The sequence below is a fragment of the Rhinatrema bivittatum genome, chromosome 2 (genome assembly GCF_901001135.1).
Source record: "Rhinatrema bivittatum chromosome 2, aRhiBiv1.1, whole genome shotgun sequence".
NCBI classification, from domain to species: domain Eukaryota; kingdom Metazoa; phylum Chordata; class Amphibia; order Gymnophiona; family Rhinatrematidae; genus Rhinatrema; species Rhinatrema bivittatum.
In genome coordinates, this window is record NC_042616.1 from 648,448,053 (window position 1) to 648,467,253 (window position 19,201).

General features: G+C 44.8%; 1 protein-coding gene across 1 annotated transcript in view; it reads left to right on the top strand.

Annotated features, from left to right (window-relative positions):
- Nucleotides 1-4,220: 4,220 nt before the first annotated feature.
- Nucleotides 4,221-19,201, top strand: part of CLVS1 (clavesin 1) — a 164,666-nt gene continuing 149,685 nt past the window's right edge. Inside the window, exon 1 of the mRNA XM_029591365.1 lies at nucleotides 4,221-4,609. Within this exon, the coding sequence (XP_029447225.1) occupies nucleotides 4,221-4,609 (389 nt within the window). The remainder of the gene's footprint in view (nucleotides 4,610-19,201) is intronic.

Sequence of the window (19,201 nt, forward strand, 5' to 3'; positions counted from 1 at the left end):
ATTAAAATCATCCATTGTACCTGAAGACTGGAGGGTGGCTAATATAATCCCAATATTTAAAAAGGGCTCCAGGGGCAATCCAGGAATCTACAGACCAGTTAGTGCCAGGAAAAGTAGTGGAAAGAGTTCTATAGATCAAAATCACAGAACATATAGAAAGACATGGCTTAATGGAACAAAGTCAGTATGTCTTTACCGAAGACAAGTCTTGCCTCACAAATCTGCTTCACTTTTTTTGAAGGGGTTAATAAAGGTGAACAGTTAGATGTAGTGTATTTGGATTTTCAGAAGGCATTTGACAAAGTTCCTTATGAGAGGCTTCTACGAAAAGTAAAAAGTCATGGGATAGGTGGCAGTCCTTTCATGGATTAAAAATTGGTTAAAAGACAGGAAAAAGAGAGTAGGATTAAATGGACAATTTTCTCATTGGAGAAAGGGGGGCAGTGGAGTGCCTCAGAGATTTGTACTGGGACCCATGCTTTTCAAAATATTTATAACTGATCTAGAAAGGAATATGACGAGTGAGGTAATCAAATTTGCAGATGATACAACATCACAAGCAGATTCTGATAAATTGCAGGAGGACCTTGTGAGTCTGGAAAATTGGGCATCCAAATGGCAGATGAAATTTAATGTGGATAAGTGCAAGGTGATGCATAAAGGAAAAAATAACTCATGCTGTAGTTACACAATGTTAGGTTCCATATTAGGAGCTACCAACCAGGAAAGAGATGTAGGTGTCACATTGAAATCGTCGGTTCAGTGTGCTGCAGCAGACAAAAAAGCAAACAGAATGTTATGAATTAATAGGAAGGGAATGGTGAATAAAGGAAAATGTCATAATGCCTCTGTATTGCTTCATGGTGAGAACGCACCTTGAATTCTGTGTGCAATTCTGGTCGCCACATCTCAAAAAAAGATATTGTTGCAATGGAGAAGGTACAGAGAAGGGTGACCAAAATGAAAAAGGGGATGGAACAGCTACCCTAAGAGGAAAGACTAAAGGGGTAGATTTTCAAACAAGGCGCGTTGGCGTACTTTTGTTGGCGCTCCAGGCGCAAACAAAAGTATGCGGGATTTTAGTAGATACGCACGGAGCTGCGCGTATCCACTAAAATCCTGGATTGGCGCGCGCAAGGCTATCAATTGCGTATAGCCAGCGCGCGCTGAGCCGCGCAGCCTACCCCCGTTCCCTCCAAGGCCGCTCCGAAATCGGAGCGGCCTCAGAGGGAATCCTCTAACGCCCTCCCCTCACCTTCCCCTCCCTTCCTCTACCTAACCCACCCCCCCGGCCCTGTCTAAACCCCCCCCTTACCTTTGTCGGGGGATTTACGCTTCCCGGAGGGAGACGTAAATCCCAGCGCGCCAGCGGGCCGCTAGCGCGCCGGGACACGACCTGGGGGCGGGTATGGAGGGCGCGGCCACGCCCCCGGACCGCCCCGGGCCGTAACCACGCCCCCGGACCCGCCCCCAAAACGCTGCCGACACGCCCCCTAAACGCAGCGACGACCGGGCCCGCCTCCGACACGCCCCTGACACACCCCCCTCGGAGAACCCCGGGACTTACGCGAGTCCCGGGGTCTGCGCGCGCCAGTGAGCCTATGTAAAATAGGCTCACTGGCGCGCAGGGCCCTGCTCGCCTAAATCCGCCCGGATTTGGGCGAATTTAGGCGAGCAGGGCTCTTAAAATCCGCCCCAAAGAGTTTAGGGCTGCTCAGCTTGGAGAAGAGATTGCTGAGCGGGGATATGATAGAGGTGTTTAAAATCATGAAAGGTCTATAATGGGTAAATGCGAATCGGTTATTTACTCTTTGGGATAATAGAAGGACTAAGGTGCACTCCATGATGTTAGCATGTCGCACATTTAAAACTAATCGGAGAAAGTTCTTTTTCACTCTACACACAATTAAACTTTGTAATTTGTTGCCAGGGGATGTGGTTAGTGCAGTTTCTGTAGCTGGGTTTAAAAAAGGTTTGGATAAGTTCTTGGATGATAAGTCCATTACCTGCTATTAATCAAGTTTGACTTGGAAAATAGCCACTGCTATTACTAACATCAGTAGCATGGGATATACTTAGTTTTTGGGTGCTTGCCCGGTACTTTTTGCCTGGATTGGCCACCTTTGGAAACAGGATGCTGGGCTTGATGGACCCTTGGTCTGACCCAGCATGGCATATTCTTATGTTCTTAGGGTAGTGGATGCATGGAATCGCCTCTCTGTGGAGGTGGAGGAGACAAAATCAGTATTTGAATTCAAGAAAGCATGGGATAAATGCAGGCGATCTCTGAGAGAGTGATGGTTATTGTAAGGGCTAGATAAATTAGATGGATAGGCAGAGCAGATGGGCCACATGGTCTTTTTCTGCCATCATGTTCCTCTGATTCTCTCCATGCCTCACATTCACATACCATGCAGGCTAAGGGGGCTTGGGAAAATAATTGACATGCAGACAAAAATCACTACACACACACACAGTCACATAAAACACACCTCTGTGCCCCACTCACACCCACCAGTCTCTCACTCTCTCTCCCTTTGCCTCTCCCTGACCAGATTTAGTAGGGAGGAAACAATGACAGCAACATGTTTCTCTTTCATTTAAGACCTGGCTGAAATGTAGTAAGATAACAAAAATAAAATAAAAGGACTGGCCAAGCAAGCAGTGAACCCTTAGGATTTCACCTTCTCCTCCTCCTCCAGACATAGGCAGGTAAGAGATGATTCAGACACTTTGGCCCCTACTCCCAAAGGTCACACCCATCCCCTCCATCTTACTTCTGAGAGCATGGCGTTATATGGGATGAGACACTTAAGTCAGTCTGCTTGTTTACTCAACTTGATTCATCCTTAAGGCTGCCTCCCTCTGCCCAATGTTCAGGAAAGCCCCTGGAGCTGCCTGATACAGTCACACAGTCATCAGGGCTGCCCACTGCACCAGCTCAGATCACCGTCAGTTCATGTGGGGTGGGGGAAGGAACTGAAGGCTGCACCGCCCTTCACCCTCAGGCCTCTTTCTAGTCACAAGCAGCAAGTGCAAGCTGCTCCCACTGTGCTCTACCAGAGCAGCTCCTGAGCCCGAGAACGGGCGCAGAAGAGAATGAGAAGGAGGCAGGCTTTCTGCAGCATCATGCCGCACTGGAAGGGAACGCTGCTGCTCCTTAGTGGCCATAGGGTAGCCACAGCTCTGAATTTGTGGTTATTTTAGTTGATATTACTACTCGAAACTTTGTTCTTTTCCTTTTTCTCCTTTTTTTTTTAAAACTGCTATTTAATAATCAATGTAGCTTCAAAGCTGCTTGAGAGTCCACAGCTCATCTTCTCACTGGCAGGCATGCTGCTGCTGTCTCGAGGTTTGAATTTTACAGAACAGGGCAATTTTTGCCTTTCACGGTTTAAACAATGAGATGGCTGTTGGGATGTGGGTGCCAGACTCCTGCACAGCTTTAAAGGAACACTGCTTGTGGTGTAGCCTATTAACAAACTACCATGCAGGGCCGACCCTGGCCCACTATCCTATGGAGGATATGGGTTTGATTTCTGGCTCCCACGTCGTTCGCTCTCGAGGTTGGCTGGGGATGTTGTGGAGGTAGTGTTCATAACTTCTGAGGGAGGGATTAATAGTCATCACTCGATGGCGACATCTAGTGGCTAGATTTAGTGACCAGGATGCATGGCCCCCGGCCAAGGACTGTGATTTCAATCACTGGACTAAGTAAATTGGGAAAGGGATATAAAATAGGAGGAAAAAGATCTCCAGGAAGTAGTGAATGAAGGCTCGTGGTGCCAGACCCAAGCCCCTGGTTTAAATTGACCTGGAAAACCAAAAGAGCAGGAGGAAAACTAGATTAAAAAAAATGTTTTTATGCAGCCCATAAAATATACAGAAATAAATACCTAAGGCATGTTTTTAATCATATGCAGTAGAATCTTACCCTTTAAAGAATCTGTTGATTTGAATGTTCATTTTGTTTTTGCAGGGATTATATGATGTAAATGAAATCCTTTAGAGAAACTGCACCTGGCAGCATGGGCAGTCTGCTGCACATAAAGTGGAGGATATGACAAAGACCGCCCACTTGCATTTTTGACAAGAAAGGTTGGATAGCAAAAGACTGTGAATGGATCGTATTTGCAATAGATCATTACGTGAATGGGATCAGTATTTTCCTTGATAGATTATCAGAAATTAAAGTATCTGGGAATAGAACCTTTCTAAAGATGACCCATTTACAAGCTGGTCTTGGTCCAGAGACTATAGAGAAAGCACGCCTAGAACTGAGTGAGAATCCAGACACTCTTCATCAGGATATCCAACAAGTCAGGGACATGATCATCACCAGGCCTGATATTGGGTTTCTGCGCACAGATGATGCCTTTATCTTGAGATTTCTCCGTGCCAGGAAGTTTAGCCAAACAGAAGCCTTCAGATTGTTGGCCCAGTACTTCCAATACCGCCAGTTAAACCTGGATATGTTTAAAAACTTCAAGGCAGATGATCCTGGGATCAAACGAGCCCTCATGGATGGATTCCCTGGAGTGCTGGAAAACCGTGATCATTATGGACGGAAGATCCTTCTGCTTTTTGCGGCCAACTGGGATCAGAGTAGGTAAATGTAGATAGCGCCTTTTTTTTTCTTAAATATTCACTCTATAAATAAGTATGTTATTGTATGGCTACTTCCCCTTAATCAGCAAACAGTATGCAGGTTTTTTTGATGAATTACTTTCTGGTATCCAAGCACATCAGAACATGTCTGTCATCACATGACTTTTCCAATATGCCAGATACTTCTGTTTGAAAATGTGTACATGAAAACAGGTTTAATAGATTAATTGATTTTTGGTATTGATAATTGGCATTCATGGTTTAAAGAGCACCATTGGTTTCCTTTATGTTGTAGCCTATAGCTTGCTTACATATTAAAGCTTGCATTGTAAAACAATTATTTTAGCCAAATGAAGTTTTAACAACAAAATTTCATTTTTCAGCCATCATCATCTGGAATCCTTGAGGCTAAGATTGTTCTCCATGGATAAATATATTTTATGGTTCCAAGCATAAGTTTTCATTATTTGTAAGAGGGGAGTTATAGGACTCCTGTCTGGCCAAAATACATACTTTTCTACATGACTGTCAGTTTCATGTTGGCACTTTTGATTCTCAAATGTTTCAATATTTTAAGCATATAATTGCTTGATATATCTTTACTATGGTTTTGGAATGTCATAACAGTTGAAGAGCATACAGAAATGGAAGATATAGATATTATACCAAATTAGCAACTTCAAACTGTATTAAAAGGCTTCAATCACCTATTCTGTGTAGAATGTCTAAGTGGAGCAGGTGATGGAGACTAAAACGGTGACAGTCTTCAGGAAGGTATGGGATAAACCTGGAGGATCCTTAGTTCCAAAAAACTGAAGAAATACTGAAGCACCATCTAAGAAACATAGAAACATGATGGCAGAAAATGACCATACAGTCTATCAAGTCTGCCCATCCACATCAACTATTCAGCTTTACAATATCTACTACTCCCTCAGAGATCCTCTGCGTTTATCCCATGTTTTCTTGAATTCAGTTACTATCCTTGTCTCCACCACCTCCATAGGGAAGCCATTCATGCATCCACCACCTTCTCTATCTAACTTATAAATGGGCTCTGACCGTCAGCCCGCAAATGCGCAGTAGAGAGCAGCTCTACCGCGCATGCACGGGCGAGCACGTCGGTCAGAGCCGAGCGTGCCCGAAAAAAAAATGGCGCTGGGGCTGCAGGAGCGGCGGCAGCGAGAAGCAGGAGTGGCGGCAAGGAGCAGAAGCGGCGGCAGTGAGAAGCAGGAGTGGGGGGAGCAGTAGCGGCGGCAGCGACGATGAGCAGTAGCGGCGCCGCACGCGCAGGAGGGACCTCCCCCCCGGAGATCTTCCGTCTGCCGGTTGTGGATGATCTAAAAGGGGAGGGGATTGAGAGAGGGGGAGTGACTGAGGAGAGGGAGGAGAGAGTGAGGGGAGGAGTGACTGAGGAGAGGGAGGAGAGAGTGGGGGGAGGAGAGAGTGAGGGGAAGGGGAGGGGAAAGGAGAGGGGGAGGGGGAAGGAAGGGAGAGGGGGAGGGGGAGGGGAAGGAAGGGAGAGGGGGAGAGGAAGGAAGGGGAGAGGGGAGGGAGAGGGGGAGGGAGAATAGAGGGGGAGGGGAGGGAGGGAGAATAGAGGAAGAGGGGGGAGGAAGGGGGAGAGGGAGAAGATGGGCGGACGGAGAGAGGGAGGGGGAAGGGGGAGAGGGAGGGAAGGGGAGAGGGAGGAGGGGGAAGGAAGGGGAGAGGGAGGAAGGGGGAGGGGAAGGAAGGGGGAGAGGGAGGAGGGGGAAGGAAGGGGGGGGGGAAGGAGGAAAGGGGGAGGAGGGAGAGGAAGGAAGGGGAGGGGGGGAAAGGGTGGAAGAGGGAGAAGAATAGAGGGGGAGGGGGAGAGAGGGAGGAAGAGGGGAGGGAGGGGGAGGGAGAATAGAGGGGGAAGGGGGAGAGGGAGGAAGAGGGAGAGGGAGGGGGAGGGGGGAAGGGGGAGGGGGAGGGAGGGAGACAGGAGGGAGAATGAGGGGGAGGGAGTGGGAAGGAAATGGCCCGAAAAAATGTTTTTTAAATGTAGCCCGTTGTTACGGGCTTAACGGCTAGTAAAGAAATATTTCCTTAGATTACTCCTGATTCTAATTCCTTTCACCTTCATCCCATGTCTCTATCATTCTAGAGCCTCCTGTGCATGGAAACCTTGGAGGTATTTAAATGCATCTATCATATCTCGCCTTTCCTCTAAGGTATGCTTTGAATGAAGACCACTGACAATTTTAGTAGCCTCTGAACCAACTGATTTGTATCCTTTTGATTGTGTGGTTTCCAGAACTGTACACAGTATTCCAAATGAGGTCTCATTAGGGAATTATAGGGATGTGCAGAAGGAAAAATTTGTTTTGATTCTTATATGTTTTACCAGGACCCAAATTCATTACATTCGTTTTCTGGTAAACTTCCCGATTCGTTTGATTCATTTGATTCGTTTGATTCATTTTCCATTAAAGTCAATGGGGGAAGTATTTGCAGCCTATTTTTGGCTGCAGAATTGGGATTTTCTTATCAATTCTGATGAAACGTCTGGGGAGCAAACATCAGAATGAGAAAAGAGCTCCAAGGTACTTAGACTGTGGCAAAATGGCACCAAAGTGGCATGAATAGCCTAAGGCACTGTAAAGGGGCAAAGGGGTACCAGGAGTGGCAAGAGTGCTTTAACAGAGGTGCAAAGCAGCAGCGAGAGTGTCAAAAACACACCACAGTTTCAAAACAGGGCCCCGATAACAGATGCATGAACCCTCAAAGGCAGCACAACAGGCAAAGTGGCAAAACAAGTGGCATCAACATCCTACAGCACAATTAAGGGGGAACATAGCAAGCAGAATGGGTGTAAGAAAAAACCACAAGGTGCCAATAAAGGGACAAAGCAGCAGAAAGACTAGCATCAACACACTGAGGAACCATGATAGTGGCAAGAACACCACAAGGAGTTGAGTGAGTTATCTTGTGTATGGGAGCAAGGCAGAGTGGCAGAAAGTTGATAGGGGCAAGACAGGCTGGCAGAGCGGAGGTAGTCTGGTCCCTGTGGTTTTGATAGGTGCAAAACAGGCTGGCAAAGCAGAGGTAGTCAGGTTGCCTTGGTGTTGATAGGGGCAAGAAAAGGAGGCAAGACAAGACTAGGCTCAGCATGCGGCACGACTGTCAACCGGGGCGTACTGTCCACCCGACCCATCTTGAAACACGGACCAAGGAGTCTAACATGCGTGCTAGGACCTGAAACATGATGAACTATGCCTGGGTGGGATGGAGCGTTGCTGCTGTGCACAGGGCCGGTGCAAGGGTATTAGGCACCCTAGGCAAACCTTACAGCCTGGCGCCCTACTCCCACCTCCCCATACACAATTTTAAATAATGCATTTAACACATATTTTACATGAAAAGTGACATTCTGAGGTAAAATTAAATATACGTTATTGTGATAATTTCATGCACTGTTGTGATGCCAACAAGAAAACTTTGCATCTTGGAATTCATATGGCATCATACCTATTGTGATATATTTCAGCATGTTCCTCCCGTATCAACACAGTACTATCTGCCAACACTCAAAGAATAACAACCCTACTTTTGAAAAAGAATACCACAAATATTTCACCAGAATCTAAAATATCAATGCACCTCCTATCAGGAAAACAGAACAGGCCAAGCTAAAACTACTACAGATCCCTACAGAGAAACCACATATTAAAAGAATGCTTCAACTCAGTCTTTGCATTCAGAACACAAACCCTCACCAAATACAGAATAAAGCCACATAAAGTATGAATAGAAATGTGCAGACAACAACTGAACTGTAAAACGCATCACACCAGACTCTATACAGTGCAACAATGAAAAAACAAAAATGTCATCATTCCTCATGAAACAATCAATAAAATCAAGATATATAAATCATTAATCATAATAGTAAAATCATACTAATAAAATAATTTCAAAACAGCTGATAAATAGAATATCCAATAATTAAAAACATGCAAATTTTGAAAGCTTTACCAAACACCAATAAAATATTTCAAACAGTAGACACATCACATACTACCCAATAATTAAAATGGTAGTCAATCAAGAAAAATGAACTTAAAAAGTCACCTTTACTTACCCTCTCCAGCAGTTCTCCTACTCCTTTCCCTTGCAGGCCATACCAGAAGCAGCAGTAGCTGCTGAAGTTGTCCTCACTGACCTCTTCCTTAGGGACCACAACCAGTCTCTTCTGTCTCTCTCTCTCTCTCTCTCACACACACACACACACACACCAGTCATCTCCCTGATCAGTCTTTCTCACACATACACACGTCACCGACCTCTCTGGCCAGTCTCTCTCAATCACACAATGCTCTTGCTCTCTCTTACTTACACACAGGCTTTCAATCACACACATGTTCTGTCTATCTCACTTACAAACAAGCTCAATCACACACATGTCCTCTCTCACAGCCACAAGCCAGCCAAAAATATGCTCCATCTCTCTCTCTTGCACACACACATTGACACACACAAGCACTCTCCCTGACTCACGTATACACCACACACATACAGAAGCACCCTCCCTATCTCACATGCACACCACATACACACACACACACAGAAGCACCATTCCTTTCTCACATACACAGACACCCGGTATGGCAATGTATCATCTCCTTACATTAAAATATTGCTTTTATGTGGGAGGGCTGGGGGGGGGGGGGCGCTAATCAGGGAGCGGGTTGAGATCGGCAGGGGCTGCGGGGGATCATCACGGACCGAGGAGAAAATCTGGGGGATGGAAAGGGATGAGCCGGGGGGGGGGGGGAGGAGACTCCTGCGTATGCCAGAGAGAACGGATTACGTGCTCGTGCCGGGCTACCGAGCGGGACCTGGGAACGGGCAGGGTAAGCGCGAGGTAAGGATGAGACTCCGGCATGGGCAGGGCACCTTACCGTGCATGCCTGAACACGCTCGTGTCAGCTCGTTGACCCGTGAGGCGGCGGCTGGCAGCAGCCATCTTCTTTTCTTCGGCCCGCCGGCCTGGTCTTGGTGACTGACTGTGCCGGTGTTCTTTTCTTCTGTCCGCCGGCCTGGTCTCTAAAGAATGACACTAATGATACATTGCATTCATGGGGGTTCCCATGTGTTTCGCGGACCCATGAATTCGACGAATAGGGACATATACGTTGTGGAATGCGCATTCGTTCAAAATGGATGCACATCCCTAGGGAATTATATAGGGGCAATATCACCTCCTTTTCTCTGCTGACCATTCCTCTGCCTATGCAGCCAAGCATTTTTCTGACTTTTACTATTGCTTTACCTACCTGTTTGGCCACCTTTAGATCACTAGATATAATCACTCCCAGATGCTGCTCTTCTTTCATGCTTAGAAGTATTTCATCGCTTATACTATACCACTCCCTTGGGATTTTGCTGCCCAAATACATTGCATTTTATAGTATTAAACCTTATCTGGCAGTTCCTAGAACATTCTTTGAGTTGCACTAGATTCCTTCTTATGTTGTCTGTGCAGACTGATCCGGTCCTGGTTTCACCCAATTTGTGGGTATGCTCTGATTCCAGCCTCTTCCAACTCTGGCAGTGGCCCATTGTCTGATTATTTGTTGCAGATATGGACCCTTAGGCCGAGGGGGAATTGGTGTTACCTACAGGGAGGGGCCCCACAGGTCCCCTCTGTCAATGGATGGAGCTTGCCGGAGCAGAGGCCCAACTAGAGCTTCACCAATACTAGCCCACATTCCCCTTAGGTTGAGCCCTCAGGTGCCAGGGCTGACTGATCTTAGGAGCAGGCCTCTGGGGAGATCCACAGGCTGGTCCACAATAGAATCATTGTGGACAGCACAAAGGAAGAGGCGAAGTCAGGCAGGCAGTGGATGGAACAGGTCAAGTTTAGGCTGTGGTCAAGGGCAGGCAGAGTTCGGAGAGTGTCATTGTCCAGGCAATGATGGTGGCAGGCAGAGTACAAATAGTGAGAAGGCAGTGGTCAGAGGCAGGCGGGGATCAGGCAGCATCAGAATCCAGTCCAAGGGACAAGACAGAAATCCAATCCAAGACAGAGTCAGAGCCAATCCAAGGTCAAAGCCAGACGTCCAATCTAAGGGGTGGAGAATGAGGTGGAAGACAGAGAGCCACAGGAGCTGGGGAGATGAAGACAGACAGACAAGAGAAGACTGATCACTGGGAGACATACTCAAGATGGACCAGACTGCCAACAGGAACAGGAACAGGAATTCAGAACTGGAAGGCAGTGGCAATGTACTTCTTAAGTGAGACAAGGCACTGGAGGAACATCTGGAGCAACTTCATATAGGTCCAAGCTGTGATGTCATCAGAGGGCGCCATCAGACCGTTCCCATGACTGGCCCTTTAAATCTCAAGAAGGGATGCGCTGCATAGAGACTCAGTGGTGGCATCTCAACCGCAAATCAAGGCAGCATGCTGACTCGGACAATGATGCTCAAGCTGCGAACGGCAGCCGGGCTCACCGGAAAAACCCTACTGCGTCGGAACGCGGCACCTCTGACCCAACTGGCCTAGAGGTGAGAGAGGTGCTCCGCAGAAGTAGCCCACGGACCACCAAACATAACATTATTGCTCCTTCCTTCCCATAGACTAAAATGAAGCGAAACTTAGAAATTGTGCACATACAAAAGAGCACTGTTTATCAGAAAATCCATTATTCAGAACTCTCATTATAATTATCAGGAAAAATCATGGTTCCTAGATCCTGATCCATTGTCTAGGAAAAACTTCTTTTATCCAAAAATTGGTTGGCTTTATGTTATCTGTTATCCAGAAATACTCCCATTAACTGGGATTCATTCATCAGAAAATTCCCATTGGGCAGAGCTTGTCATTCAGTTGCATCGCTGCAAGCTACCATGCAGCAGGATCCTGGTTGAATCCCTGGATCAGATCTTCCACCACACCTTGGCTGAGCTGGGGCTGGGGATGCTGCAGTGGTAGTGTTTATAGCCCTGGGTGAGGAAGGGGAGCTGCAATGCTCAATTAGGACAATACCTGGTGGTCAAATTTAAAACCCAGGGTCCTGGAAGGAGTGCAGGCACAAGGCTGTCAGTCTCAGGACTATTGCCACAATGACCAGACTGGGGGGGGGGGGGGGGGGGGAATATTAAAACAAGGGAAAAATCCATGTGTAGTGCATGAAGGCTCATGGTACCAGGATCCCAGTACTGGTTCTTATTGAGCAGGAAGAAAAAGGAGTAAGGAGGAGCTATCAGGCCAAAAAAAAAAGCTAATACCCATTATCTGGAAAAATCAATTATCGGAATGGCCTCAGTCACCACTTTTCAGGATAAATGATGTGCTAATGTATAAAAAAAAAAAACCTCAGTGTTTGCATCTTTCAGTGGCATTCATGTGCAGTTATTTGCTAATCACATACTTTTGGTTTGACTCAGACTAACTATATCCTTTCTGATAATGACAATTCAAGAGTCAACAACTGCTTGAGGCAGCTACTAGAAATTCATGAATGTTACTACACATCTATGAGCAGGAGCTTTAGCAACGTGGGCTTGTGATAGTGTCCTTGCCGTGCTACTGGATGTTAGCAGTTCAAATCCCAATATTTTATGTGAGTCAATTCATTTTGAAATATGAACATTTAGCCTTAGTTGAAAATGTTTTTGGATTCATATATTGGTTTTAATTATTCACCTTTCCCTCAGTAGCTGTGCATTACAAAAGAGAGAGAGTACTGTAAGAGGGAGCACTTTTATCTCGGAGTGCGGTTTGGGGCAGTGGGGGTAGGACAGTAGGAGGTTCGAACACAAAATTAACATCTTCAGTGATGTCAATTTTGCTGTTTGTACCTCCTACTGTGAATGTAAAACCACAAACCAAACCCCACTCCGAGTTAAAAGTGCCCCCTCTTACAGTGATATAAATAGAGAGTGACATAGTGATAACTGCGCAAATCGCAGGTGCTATTTTTGCTATATTTTATAGCATTATGATAAACCTAGGCCTAAGATGGTCATTTTAAAACAAGCATGTGAGCACCCATATAACATATATGAACACGCGAGCACGTGAGCGCCCATATATGAACACGCGGCAGGATACCCTGCAATTTTATATCCTGCGCACAGGTACATGCACATGTTAGAAATTAGGCCTGGTGCCTGGATGTATGGGCCTTATTTTAAGCATGTACACGCACAGCAGGAAAATGTCGGCAGTCAGATGCACAAATGAGAGAATTATATGACATGCACGCATCCAGCAAATAAACAATTTAACCGGTTCGCCCACCAGTTTGCCCAGTCTATAGCTATGTCCTCGAGATTCCCCTGGTTCTTTAGCCTGAACTCACCCCAGTTAACCCAGACCCCTCAGGCCGTTCATATATGGGTAGAAATAGTTTTATTCAGACTTACACCTCATCAATAGCAGAAGTAACTTTGTGCTGAAATGAGCCTGGGCACATGCCCATATGCATAGCTACATACTGGACACGCTTATCTCTTGGACCTGCTCCAGAATGCCCATGTCCCATGCACATTCTGCCCATTATTTTCCTCAATGCGAGACATGCACGTATCGGTACTTGTGTGCATTATGTGGCAGGTTTATAAAATCTGGCAGACACCCGCACATGCATCTCCTGGTTTTGGTGCACATATTGCTTCAAAAAATTCACCTTTAAGTTGGTACCTTATGGAATTCAAAATGTACCCTAGACAGCAGAGGGATAGGGATATGATGAAAGCATTCAAACATCTAGAAAGTTTCAATAAATTCCAAGAAGGTGCATTTTTATTTGCAGAAATCAACAAATATCTTTCTGCTGGAAATGTTTCAGATTTGGGTTAATTAACTTTTGTATGCTAACCTTTTACTTTACTTCAGTAAGGCTTTTACACTTAATTGTGCCCTAGGATTTGGACTTTCCTTTCCTTTTCCTTCTTCATATCTTTCTTCCCTTGCTACTAAAATCTATAATCTTTTATTTGACTTTTACCTTCTACCAATAGCAAACACTCAGTCAGAAGCAACCGCTTAATTTGTTCAAATCGCTGAGGTGGCAGTCTCTTGCTTGCCAAGCATTTCCAACCACATAACACAAAGTACTATAACAAAGGTTAGGGTTTGGTAAGAACGATAATTTAATGTTTTTTTTTTATAAATAATGTAACCCAGAAGTTGGTTGCTCAGAAGGGTAATTAATCATGTGCTGAAGTCACAGAGAAAGGAGCTACCTCAGTTTTCAATGCACAGTAAGGACAGAAATGCTGCAAGATTGCAGACTGTTTTTTAACGTTAAGAGCCTTTTGCCAAGGGCTGGTCCTCAAGGGCCACAATTGGGTCTGATTTTAAGGCCACATGCATGCAAATTCAACCGATAAATAATCTTTGCAGATGTCCTGAAATATAAGCCTGGTTGCAGCGCTCACTGGAAAACCCTTGCACTAAGCATATATAAATTCTAATGATCACAGATGTTAATAGCAAGAGCAGTGATGCTGTTAAAGATGTGAGGTCCAGGCCAGCGGGTAGGTACTTTTGAATCTGCAGGAGAATTAATCTAATATGATGCAGTGTGATCCATTGGTAAAAATGGCATTGCTTCAAAACTTGTTGGAGCAGAGGAAAATGTTCTCCTGAATATAGTGATGTAAAGATAAGAAGGCTATAAAAAATAGGAATACAACTTGCTTTCTTGAGCTCTGGATTCAGATAGAGACCAATATTTAATTAGCACTGAGCGGAGATTTATCAGGGTATTTTATAGCCAATTAAGTTTAAATATATTTCTGCTGCAACCTAGCCTGCTATGTTGCCACTGAAAATTGGCTTAACCCTGCTTAATCCTGCAAATGGGGATAGCTGGGTAACTTAGCAGACTAGTGTTGAAATTTCAGTGCTAGCCAACTAAGGGGCCGATGCAATACAGGGGATTAGCAATGCCATAAGGGGATTAGCGCCTATTCAACGCGCGTCCAACGTGGAGTGAACCTAATAGCACCCATCACATGCAAATGCATGTGAATGAGGCTATTAGGCATTCACTCCGATAAAAAAAAAAATGTGCGTCTCGGAGCAGGCGTTAATAGCTGAGCGTATTTAAAACAAATACAGAAAAGGAGAAAAAACTGTTTTTCTGAACTTCCTCCTACTTAATATCGTTGCAATATTAAGTAGGAGGAAAAACTTAAAGAAACGTCTGAAAAAACCACCTAACCAGCGGATGGCCCAGTTAGGAAAACCGATGCCGATAAACTCAGCGTCGGTTTTCATAACCAGCAGACGGCCAAGTTAGTAAAAGCGATCGGGATCTATTAACAAGGAGGAACTAGGAGCGCGCAAGCGACCCTAGCGCCTCCTTGCTAATGTGACCCCCTAATTTAAATATTGCATGGCGCCCCCCTTGGGGGTGCCTGGGGCGCGTTAAGAAAGCGGGTGCTGACTGTTCAGCGCCTGCTTTCTACGTGCATTTATTGCATTGGCCCCTAAGTTCGTCAACCCAATCATGCCTCCATTTTTTGAGCAGCTAAACTTAGCCAATTAAAAACTAGGTTGATAATCAAAGGCATTTATGTGGATAACTTTTCAGATATCCAGATAAATGCCAACTTTTGAATAATTTTATTTATTTATTTAGATTTATATTACGCTTTTTGCAATTTTTTCAGTGCTTCAAAGTGGATTACATTCAGGTACTGTAGATATTTGTCAGTACTTATCGGGATAAAATTAATCCAGATAAGTGGGAGGCTTTTCAGGGGCATTCTGGGGCAGAATTGAGTTAGCTGAATAACTTAGTTAATCAACATGTCTAAGCCTTCTCTTTAAGAAATGATCAAGCTAGAGACTAAATGCTCTTAGGCAAGTTCAATGTTCAGGCTGAAAATCCTATTGGGCCAAGTGATACTAATTTTCAGGCCGATATAGTAAGGAGCGGTAGGAAGAGTTGCGTTAGTGCTGGGTGCACCTGCGTTTGCCGCCCGCACAGTCCGGCTCACCTACCGCTCGATACTGTATTAAAATCGCATGCAAATGCAAGCTGCGTCCAAGAAGCGTCCGTGAAGCGTTAGGCCTGCACAACCCATTTTACTGTATAGGCGCTTTATACAGCGCCTATACAGTATCCTGGGTGCGCTGGTACCTGTCATTTCAAATGTCATTTCAAATGACATTTGAAATGACAGGCACCAGGAAGTGGATCCCAACTTTAACCAAAGAAAACCTAAAAACCTAAAATCCCCTCCTCCCGAAGCGACTCGGCATGTAAAATATGTAAAACCTAAAAACATAAAACCCCCTCCTCCCGAAGTGACTCGACATGTAAAATATGTGAATAAGTGTAACCAACTTACTTTTTGTTTCTTTTTCAGCCTTTTCAGCCTTCTCTGCCGTCCTCCAGAGGGGGCAGCCGGCGGGGGCAACCGGCGGCGAAAGTGGCTTCCAGCGGCCCTCGCCGGTGAAGACGGACGAACGCATGCCCGTAGTGCATGGGCGCTCAAGCCAATGAAAGCACATGGACGGGCGTGCGTGACGTATGTCGTGACATCACGCACACGCGTTCATGTGCTTTCATTGGCTTGAGCGCCCGTCAATTTGGGTGCTCTAGCCAGCAAAGTGCATGACGTCACGGCGTACGCTTCGCTGGCTAGAGTGAAGCGTACGCTAGCTAGAGCGAGTGTACGTCACGGCGTACGTCACGCACGCCCATCCATGTGCTATCATTGGCTTGAGCGCCTGTGCACTACGGGCGTGCGTTCATCCGTCTTCGCCAGCGGGAGCCGCTGGAAGCCACTTTCGCCGCCGGTTGCCCCCGCCGGCTGCCCCCTCTGGAGGACGGCAGAGAAGGCTGAAAGGGCTGAAATAGAAACAAAAGTAAGTTGGTTACACTTATTCACATATTTTACATGTCGAGTCGCTTCGGGAGGAGGGGATTTTAGGTTTTATATATTTTACATGTCCAGTCGCTTTGGGAGGAGGGGATTTTAGGTTTTTAGGTTTTCTTTTGTGGGAAAGTTTGCCATCTACCCTTACCCCTGCCTCTAACGCAGGGGTAGGGGTAGGCGGTAAATTAGCAGGTTAAACGCGCGGCTAAACTGCAGGTTAAAAAGGCGATAGTCGGGGCGCACGTTACTGAATGGGGGGAATAGCTAATCCGATCGTTTACATTTCATATACATGCCGTGGGCGGAAGGGGTTACTCGTTGATTTAAAGAGGCAGTAAGAATGGGTTAAAGGGGATAGTGAATCGCGGGTTGGATTAACGCGGCCAAATTGTGAGTAGAAGGTGGGTTAGAAGCAGGGTAACCGCGGCCGCACTTTACTGTATTGACCTGTTTGTTCTTATTGTATCAGATCATGGTCATTTTCTGTGGCTGACTTCTCAGACCCAACAGGCAGGCAACACCCTAAACTTAATTTTTACCTCTGGCCTTGTAAAAACTGACTAAAAAATATTTATTATTCCTCCCATTTTCTTGGACAGATCATTATTTTCTGTATTTTGTGATCACTCTCAAAGTGAGGATTTTCTTTTGAAATTTGTCTAATTTCATAAGGATTTTTCTTCTTGCTATATTAGAAATCTATGGTAATGTGAGCCATCTTGGGGCAACCAGAGAACAGATTCAGGCTATATCTGGCAAGTCTCTCAGAGCTTTAATATAGATCAGAAAACACAACAGAAACAGCTCTACTTTCCTTCATAGTTCACAAAAATAAAAATAGAAACATAACTTATAATTCAGCAGTATTTGCCTTCTCTAGGCTTTCTCCTTTTCCCTGGGCCCTCCTTGGGCCTAACTTCTTATCCTCTTCTGAAGTGAGCAACCTCAGAACAGCATTTCCTTCCTGTCTGTGGCTTAAGGTGAACCAGGCTAAATGCCTGGTCCAGGGCTTTTAAGGAGGTTTTATCATACATTCCTTTACATATCCTACTTTTCAACTTGACCTTGTCAGGCCGAGTGTCGGTCACTACTCGGGTTACCTCCCAAGAATATAAATCATCCTTCCTATATTCTTTTCCCAATCTAGACTGGGACTAACCACTCTACATACTCCATATACTTCTAGTCCAGCTCAAGGGAACTCCTTTTGAGTGGAGCTTGCTTAATTTCTCTAAGGTTGCCTTCCCCTACGCATTTTGGGGAATTCAGTTAAGGGCTCCTGGAATACCTCCAGTTCCCTCTATTACATGTCAGCTTGCTCAGTAAAGTCCTTAGAAGTTTTTAAACACTGGGACCTCTCAGATTTTCTTCTTGGGTGCTGACTCCATGGTCTGGATATCTTTGCTTCTGTGCAGTATACATTCAAAACATCCCATGGAGAGCCTTCAGAGGAAATATTTCTATGCAGTCTAATTTGCATTGATTAGCCATGAGTCTGTCCCATAGAGTCTCAAAATTAGGATAGTTAGGTCCCAGAACCATGGGTTATGGACACTCAGGAAGTATTCCCATTTCTATATAAGCTTGCTTCACCAAAGACATCAGTAAGACCTGACTGGTTGGGTATTGTTACTGGTTACTATTTATGCAGGCAAGTGTTGCATTTTTTCTGTAATCGGCCCTCTGGGCTAACTTCTTACTGATAAGATTCTTTCCACAGCCTTAATCTACCAGAACTTGAGTGGAGATCTCAATCGGCTCAATGGGAATCACAAAGTCCTTAAGATCCAAATGGGAAATATCCACAAAGTTACAGCTATGAAGCTTTATTATATTGTGCACTCATTCTTCAAAAATGCACTCCTAATCTTTATATTTATTTATGTATTTATTTATTTATTTTTTTGCAAGTATTTATATACTGTCCTTCCAAAGAAATGAATACTATAGTTTACAAGCCAGAAACATACATAGTATGCACATATAAATGATATAACATTCTTATGAGTAATAGAAATGAGAATCTGCTCAGGAAATAATTAATTTATAAATGCCCATTTCTAAAAGCCATGTTTTAGGCCTTTCTTAAATGTTTTGAAGTTTGTTAAAATTCTTAAAGATTCTGGCATCGTGTTCCAAAGCTTTGTGCTGGCTATTGAAATCACCCTCTCTCGAACCTCCCAGAGATGAGCACTATGTATAGATGGAATATCTAAGAGACCTTTGTTAGCTGACCTTAATGTCCTTTGCAGTACCTAAAAATGTAGAGATGCACTGAGCCAGTATCTTTATTTGAAATGATCTTGTGGATCAATGTTAACACTTTATATTGTTTGCGATATTGAATTAGCAACCAGTGTAATGAGCATAGTACAGATGTTATATGATAACATTTTCTTGTGTCTGACAGAATGTGAGCTGCAGTGTTCTGATGCAGTTGTAAGGATCTTAAGGAACTAGCCAAAAGTCCCAGAAATAGGGAGTTAAAGTAATCAGTGTTTGAAAATATGAGTCTGCAATGCAGTACAAAAATCATTATACTCTAGTAATGGTTTTAAGTGCTTGAGAATTTGAATCTTGTAAATCCTTGTTTGATGACAGAGTGGATATGATTGGTCATAGGCAACTTGTAATCTAAAATAACTCCTAAATCCCATACTGAGGTGGCTATAGAGATTGTTTTTGTGAGCGACATTGCAGAAGGGATAGAAGGTTAAGTT